General features: G+C 32.0%; 1 protein-coding gene across 5 annotated transcripts in view; it reads right to left on the minus strand.

The window, feature by feature from the left end:
* Positions 1-8,292, minus strand: part of LOC120149111 (cilia- and flagella-associated protein 251-like) — a 28,576-nt gene extending 20,284 nt beyond the window's left edge. Inside the window, exons 1-2 of one of the 5 annotated variants that reach the window (XM_039162010.1) lie at positions 8,101-8,283; positions 7,251-8,037 (exon numbers count right to left, since the gene is read on the minus strand). In XM_039162010.1, coding sequence (XP_039017941.1) covers positions 7,287-8,037; positions 8,101-8,222 — 873 coding nt within the window. In that variant the 5' untranslated portion in view covers positions 8,223-8,283 and the 3' untranslated portion in view covers positions 7,251-7,286. Of the gene's footprint in view, positions 1-7,248 lie in introns of those variants that run through there. The other 4 variants (XM_039162009.1, XM_039162008.1, XM_039162007.1 and 1 more) reach the window with 4 other exon arrangements.
* Positions 8,293-8,571: the final 279 nt, after the last annotated feature.

An 8,571-nucleotide genomic window follows, 5' to 3' on the forward strand; every position in this document is an offset into this window, starting at 1 on the left:
TATATATAACCATATTTAATTATTTTCCTTGTAAATGACCCTTTTTCCCTTCAATTCATCTAATAATTACTAACAACTTTTATGATTTATTTCCAAATAAATCATTGAACTAATCCATGGTTATACTCTAGTCACCAAATTCTGAAACTTTACAATTTGATCACTAACCCGGTATTGAGGATGTTACAAGAAGAACCTGTTATACTCTAGGTGTTTTTGAAGGTCAAGGAATCTCATCTTTAGAGTTTAATTTCCAAGCAACTGACCTAAACTAGATTCACCTACTCGACTGTTCCATCTGTGAAGATCATTATCATCACTGAACGTCATTAACAGAAGTAAAAACCAATTAGCCTTGTAATTTCAGGTACTAGATTCCCCATTTTATTCGCTCCTAATACATGTATGAATGTTAAACCCTTGATGAACTTTTCATAAGAAAAGAAACTTGGTGTATCTTTTTATCTTTTTAAATTAGGATCAAGGGATCTTTGTTTTGCGGGGTTCAATCTTGTCATTTGTCAAAGATTTACAACCTCAAAAAAACTTTTAATTAAGGTGATATTCAAGGATTTCAAGATTAAAATTTGCTCGTTTCCTCAGAAGAAAGCATTTTATTTAAAATGTTTGAACGTCAAGTGACATAAAAACATTCACACATAAGAAGTACGAAAGGAAAAAAAACAAGTTTAAACAAGATGATATGCTTGAGAATGCAACAAAATTCCTGATGGACGCCCTATCCGACTCTCAATCAGAATGCCCCACTATTTCCATAATGTCGAGGATGAGATCCTTCATCTGCACTTGCTCCCTATTTCAACCTTTTCACTTGCGGAAGCTCCTTTTGATGTACCCTCAGATGCACAAATTTCTGCTTCGGGAGTGTCCTTACTTTCATCGTAAAATTCCCGCTCTTTTCTGTTTGAACGAGTGTTATGTGGATGAGGTGTGTCCAACTCTTGTTAGTTAATGTAAATATAAAAAAAATGAAAATAACAAAATGAAAAATATGTTTAAATGCATAATGCATGCAATGTTCGAGGCATTGATCCAAAAAATGTGTCTGTTATTAGAAATAATCCTTATTGGGGACAAAAGTGTTACGTCTGAAGAGACAAAAAAACTTTTTGATGGTATAGATCTCGAACAGACTCTGACAAGTTGATTCATCTTCCGCCTTTTCTGTCACCAGTTGAATATCCTGTCGAATCGTTCCGACTCCTTTGGTTAAACTTGTGCAGGTGACGAGCTGTTTGCTCAAAAGGTACCCAAGTTCTCCTTGCTGGTGCCCCCTTGGGCTTGCCAGACCCTTAGTCCTAAGCCCATTACAAGCTTATGTGGACTAAGTTAAAATCGAGATGATACATTCCCTTATGCCTATGTGGTGAATAAATTCACACGAAGACATAAGGTATATGAATCCCGAAGGGTACTTGCTAGGCCTATGCGGACAATAAATTCTCACGAAGGCGTCGCTTTCGCCCCCACTTAAAAGGGTTCAGAGCTCGGGTATAGAGCCTTAGATGGAAAAAATTAAATATATGAAATAATTGAAAAAAAGTCAGTACAACTATTTATTTGAAAAATAATCAAAGATAAATAATTGGAACCGAATAAATAAATTAAAATTTAAACTTGTTATTTTCGCATAAAAGACAACCGAAAATTAATTTCGGCCTGACTCACATACTTGTCCCCAGCAGAGTCGCCAAGCTGTCAAGGCCGTCTTTCGGTTGGGCCCGGAATTGGGGTTCGACTTGAATTTATTGGGTTAGAGTCGCCATCGATCATTTTAAAACGGTATTTAGGTAGATCAGACACCATCTTACTTGATCTGTGTTTTACCAGAAATGTGTCGGGTTCGGGAGTCGATTACGGTCAAGGAATGATTAGCACCCTTGAACCGCCATTTCGGTACCAATTAATTTATCGGTTGTCTTAATTGCGAAAATTCAGAATTTAAAAATCCGATTCGAATTGTTTACCTCTGATTGTTTGAAATTCTTCTAAAAGAAAAATCGAAAATGTTAGATAAAAAAACAATAGACAAGTATTAAATGAATCGAGAAAAAAATAATAATAACAAGTCAAAAGAAAGAAGAAAAAATTAATAAGTGAGAAAGAAATAAATAAAAAAGAAATAAGTCAAAGAGGAAAAAATATGATAGATAAAAATAAAAAAAGGAAAAAGGAAAAAAAGGAATAAAAATTAAAAAAGGGTAAAGTTTAAAAGTAATAAAATATAAAAAATAATATGAAAGAAATAATAATAATAATAATAGCGATAAAATAAAATAAGACTTAAGGGGACCAAATTAAAAAAAATGGAATTAACGGGCTAAATTGGCATTAAAATGGACTGCAAAAAAAAGAGTAAAATGTTAGGAGCCAATTCACAAAGATACAAAAATATAAACCAGGACCAAATTAATTGAATTGCAAATTCGGGGGAAAAATTACAAATGGTGACCAAAATGAAAAGCGATTCAAAATACCAGGGACTGCGAGAGGATTTAAGAATCTGTTATTTGTAAACTGGTCCTTGGTATATAAATACCAAAAAATGCCCCCTTTCATTTCATTTTCGTATATTCTCCCATGCTCTTTCTCTCCCAAACGAGAGAATGCTCTCAAATTCTCTCCCTTACAAAACCAGCCGATCTTCTTATTCAGCCCCTCTCCGCCATAATGTCACCGCTCCGACCATCGGTGATGGTGGCCAGAAAAAAAAAACCAAATAGCCCAAAATGTTCCCCTCGTCACCATTAGGTCAGATCTGAACCCCGAATCACCATAACCAAACCCAAATCGCGTGGATCTAAGGCAAACCCATTCGACTTTTACCATTTTTCGGCGAGGCCCTTCGTCTTCATGATGCTTGCTCCTTATTTTGCTTGGCTTTTGGTTGTTTACTGCTTTTTCTCTTTTTGCATGTGGGTTTTAATTCGTTTGGTTCTTTGTTTTTTGTTTTCGTGGTCGATTCTCCGGTCTTGGTTGATGTTGTGATGTTTGGTTGCTCTGTTGTTCTCGGTGTGTGTTGTTTCTGTGGCTATCCACTATTGGCTGTGACTCTCGGGTTTCGATTTCTCGTTGGGTCGTTGGCAGTATGTTCTCGTGTTGTTTGCTTGATGGTTCGGTGTATTGTTGATGGTTGTTCCCTTTGCTGTTCTGTGGTAGGGTATTTATACCCACCACCGGTGTTCTCTTACTTTGATCTTCACGGTAACCAACTTGACGTTGGTCAGGGATTTCAGGATGGGTCAGTCCCGATTTCCCCGGCCAGAAATCCCGGTGTTGACTGGTGCTTGGTTGTTTAGGCTGCTGGAACCTTCCTTGGCTTCATGCGGTGCTGTGACATGCTGAAACCCTAACTTTAAACTCTAGACTGGATCAGGCCCAATGTTGGACCGAAATATGGAATGTTATTGGACCCTGAAAAAATATAAAAAGAAAATAATAAAAAGAAAATAAATTAATAATAATAATATAATATAAATTATGTAATATATATATTTCAAAAATATTTTTTAAACTATATATTATATTTTAAAAAAGTTTTCAAAACTATATATTATATAGTTTTCAAAATGTTTTAAAAATATTATATAAGTTTTCAAAAAATGTTTTTAAAACTATATATTATATAATTTTTCCAAAAATGATTTTAAAACTATATATTATATATTTTTTCAAAAATGTTTTTAAAACTATATATTATATAATTTTTCAAAAATGTTTTAAAAAACTATATACTATATAAGTTTTCAAAATGTTTTAAGAACTATATATTATATAAGTTTTCAAATTTTTTTAAAAACTATATAATATATAAATGTTTTCAAAACTATATATTATATATATTTTAAATATATTTTCAAAAATCATATAATATATAAACTTTTGAAAATCATTTTCTGAAAATTATATATTATATTTTGTCAAAAACATTTTCACAAACTATATTACTATATACATATTTATATATATATATATATAAAATAATATATATATATATATATATATATATATATATATATATATATATATATATATATATAATAAAATTATTCCGGACGAAAATGAGTGTATATATATTTTGTTTATATAGATAAGAAATGACTTGAGTAGTTAAGATACATTTAACTTAATTGGTAAGATAAAAAAAAGTCAAATTCATTAAATTTAGGATAAATTTTACTATTAGTTCACAACTTATTATTTATTTTCTAGATTGGTCATCAAACTAATTTCTTTGACAAATCTTCACTAACATCATCTATGTTTCTATTTCAATCACTGATTATTTTTAACGACAATACTGAATTAATTTGTTAAAAATTTTCCAGACCATTTTTTATTAGCAGCTTATATATTATTTTCTAAATGATTTTATTCTAACTAATAAAGTGATGACACATGTGTTCTCATTCTATTCCTAGAAAAAAAAATTATATTATCACATGTATCGATAATATTTCAAGAAAAAATAAATGCGATTGAAAAAAAATTCTCGTTTCGAAAAAATTGAAATTTCCTTTACGATAGAAAAACTTACGGTTCGAGGAATCGCCACCAATCTTTGATTAAGGTGTGACTAGGACCCAAAAATGTTTTTTATTTTAAATAAAAATTAATTTTAATTAAAATGAAAAATGAGGTTTGTATTACCAAATTTCGAGTTCGAGAGTCAGTTACGCGTGGGGAATGATTAACATCCCCACAGCGCCCTAAATCACTAACTAGTCAATTAGCTAATGTCTTTGTAATGAAATTTACAAATTCGAATTTAATTTATTTTATGATCCCATAAAACAACAAAATGTGAATTTTATAATGAAATATAATAATATTTAATTATTTTCTATCGAAAAAAAACAAACCCCTCATAACTTGAGGCAATCAATTCTTATTCCAATCGAAATTAAAATTACCAAGCCTTTTTAGAAAGAAGAAGGATATTCGATTATTTAAAAATATCGAGATCATACCTTAGATAAGTTCTAACAATCTTCTCACAAAAAAATTAAATAACCGAATATTTCTTTTTCTTTCGTTCCCAAATTTTAAGTGATGAATCATTTTTTAGGTGTCACTGTTGGATACACTTTCAATTTAAAATCGTCAAAAGCGACTATTTAATAAGTTAAGACAAATCTCTCAAAACAATTTTAAATTAAAAGAGTATACCCTTAATCCAATTATACAATTATAAGTCGAGTTATGTACATGAAGATAACATGCAAATTACAACACTATACTAATTAATAAAACTTTCTCCTTTCATATCTTTTATCCAAAGAAAATGACATGCAAACTAAAAAACAAAGAAATACCGAGGTTTTTTAATACCTATTGAATCTTGCTTTCGATTTCTCTGTTACCAAAAGTTGTTTTTACATTTGTGTTGGTGGGTTTATATACCCGATTACATAGATATTACAAACGTCAAAACCTCACTAAAAAAATCACTCATTTTTTCTTCTGATTTTTATGTTGATTCCATCTTTTTGTGCATGTGACTCTGATTTGGTGTCGAAATCGCCTCTCCGTCTGCCTCTGCCATTGTTGGGACGCATGGAGATGTCACGATCGTTGCCTGGATGGTTCTGGAATCCAAGCATTCATCAGACGCGTGTGAGTCAGCCGTTGATTTCTTCATGGTATGCCAACGTTGGACTTCACCAAGTGCAGCGGCTGTTAGGTTTTCACAGATCCCTCCTTTGTGCGCTTAATCTTGACCGTTGATGGAGAATGGATCAAATGCCCCAAACTGGGCTGCGTGGACTCTCTCTCACAATTGTGGAAACCCTAGGTGCTTCATGAGTTGGATCATTCGATTGGGTTAGATCCAACGGCCCCAAGTGTGGAAACCCTAGGTGCTTCATGATTTGGACCGTTCGATTGGGTCAGATCCAACAGCCCCAAGTGATGCAATTGTGGGACTATTTTTTAAATTGTTTTCAAAACTATATATTATTTTCAAAATGTTTTTCAAACCTATATAACATATAATATTTTTAAAATATTTTCAAAATTATATATTGTTTTCAAAATGTTTTCTAAAACTATATAATAGATAATATTTTTTAAAACTATATATTATTTTCAAAACGTTTCTAAAACTATATATAATATTTTTCAAAGCTATTTTAAAACTATATTTTTCCAAGATTATTTTATTGTAACATTTATTTTACCTTTAAACCATATATAATTAGAACCATAAAATGAAAGTAAAAAAATGGAAATGTTTATCTGGATAAAAACGTGTATTTACAGTATAATTTTTAAAAAAAATAATTGGATGACAAAATAATTGAATGACTAAAATAGAATAATATTGATAGTTATGTTACTAAACATTACCCTAGGTTCCAGAGGACAATTACGATGCTTCAAAACCAAAGAATCAAAACCGCATCTGCAGTCATGATTTGGCTGTCACCTTGTATTTACCGTGGTTTATTATTATAGCATCGTTGTACTGAATAGTAAAAAAGAATTTTGATCTAAAAGTAATTTTAAATAAGTATTAAAATAACAAATAGTAACTTTTGTTAAATACAAAAAGGAGAAATTAATTAATAAAGCTTTCCTTTTGATATAAAGAAAAATATATCTGCAGTCTTAATTCTTTTAAGACATCAGCTGTCAAATGAACTTTGTGTCCGTTCACTTCTATCACAATTATCTCTATAGGCTCTTTTTCATATAAAAAAATCGTAAATAATAGGAAGAATCATCTTAAATATTAAGTTTTGAATATGGAATTGTAGAATTGTATATTTTTAAAATACTGCATAAAGCAATTAATGAAATTTTAATTTGATTGTTGCAACCACCAAACCCCTTGCTTGAATGGGGTTGGTGGATTTATGCCTAAATTAGACCTTGTACCAAAAAGGGATGTAAACTAATTTGATTAAATTCTGAACTTAATTGTCAACCAGATTTTAAACTTGATTAATGTAATGGATAAAAGACGTATTATTTTGAAATATCGAAATCAAAATCTCTCCACAAAATCATTTGTAGTTATTTATTCTTTTTGAAAAATTACGTGTTAGATTAATTATTATAATACTTAAAAATCTGTAAGTAATTAGAATCATAAAAAATTAATAAATAATTGTGAACCATATCATAAAAAATTAAATAAATTATCATAACCCAATGTTGGGCTGCTCCACTAAATTATGTTTATATAAATATATATATAAAATACTGTACTCCCAATATCTACAAAAAAATACTAACAAAATTTTAATTGACTAACTAGAAACCTAATATGGATGAACATTTCTGCTTAAGCCGTTGACGTTAGTGAAAAACCAAACCTGCTTATACGGCAGATATGAGCGCCGTTTAATCCCTTCGTTTTGTGCTCTGTTTTTAACATAAAGCTTTTCGTGAGCTGAAGGCAACGCCATTTTATTACTCTTCTCCGTCTTCTTCACTTTTGGTTTCTCTAGGATTGCTTTTAATGCTGTTTTCTTTTCTTCTTTTTCGTTTTTCTTCTCGGTTTTTACCGATGACGATGACGAAGAAGAAGAAGAAGGCGGAGGATGGCTTAAGAAGACGAACGCGGTTTTGCCGCCGCTATTACATCGAAGCTTCAAATCTCTGAACCTCCAAAGCTTGGAGAATCCCGTGGAGTTGCTCTTTCGACACGTATCCGGTGAGGCTTCCTCCACGGTTTTTGCACCTCTCCACTCGCGGAACGGTCCCGCCGGCTCCGACGACGTCGCGTCCGCCGAATCTTCCACGAAAATCTTCCTCACCTGAGGCGGTAGAGCGGCATCACCCTCTTCGGTCTTCAAAACGGTGCCGTCTTCGTCGGCGAAGAGGAGACCTTGGTTGAATAACGGGAAAATATGTCGGATCTGACCGTCTTGGAACAAATCGTCCGCAGAAATCGGGGATCCATCAGGACTTAAACAAACAAATGAAAACTCTTTCCCTTCCTCTTCGCTTTGCTCTTCCTTTTCATATTCATCTTCTATTTCCGGTTGACTGTTCAATTTCTCTTCATCTCCTTCCTCTTCCTTTTCATCTTCATCACCTATTTCCAGCTGACTGTTCGATTTCTCTTCTTCTTCCTTGTCAGGCTCTTCCTCTTTGAGCCGCAGTTTAAGTCCGAAATTATAACTGAACTTTCCTGCGCCGGAGAAGTTATTAAATGCGGGAGACAACGACGGTGAGGAACTCATGACTTGCATCTCAAAAAACAAAAAAGAAGAAAACCTCAGGAACGGAAGCCTTCGATTATGTATGGTTTTGCGGCAGATAAGTATACAAAGGAGAAAATAAACTTGAGAAGTAGATTTGAGTTTGTCGGGTCTTAAATAGAGGTGGTTAGTTGTAGGGTCGAAACTTCCCACACATTTTTTTAATTAAAATAATAAATATTAATTACGATTACGAAACGCGGAAATATTTTATAGCTAATGTAAATGCAAGGAAACGAGAATCAAAACCAAATACGTGGAGATTTTCTATTTTACTTTTTACCCTTTTTGGGAAAATTACCTTTTTCTATCATTTTCATTAAAATTTCCATATCTTTTT

Source organism: Hibiscus syriacus, unplaced genomic scaffold (genome assembly GCF_006381635.1).
Source record: "Hibiscus syriacus cultivar Baekdansim isolate YM2019G1 unplaced genomic scaffold, ASM638163v2 tig00110988_pilon, whole genome shotgun sequence".
NCBI classification, from domain to species: Eukaryota; Viridiplantae; Streptophyta; class Magnoliopsida; order Malvales; family Malvaceae; genus Hibiscus; species Hibiscus syriacus.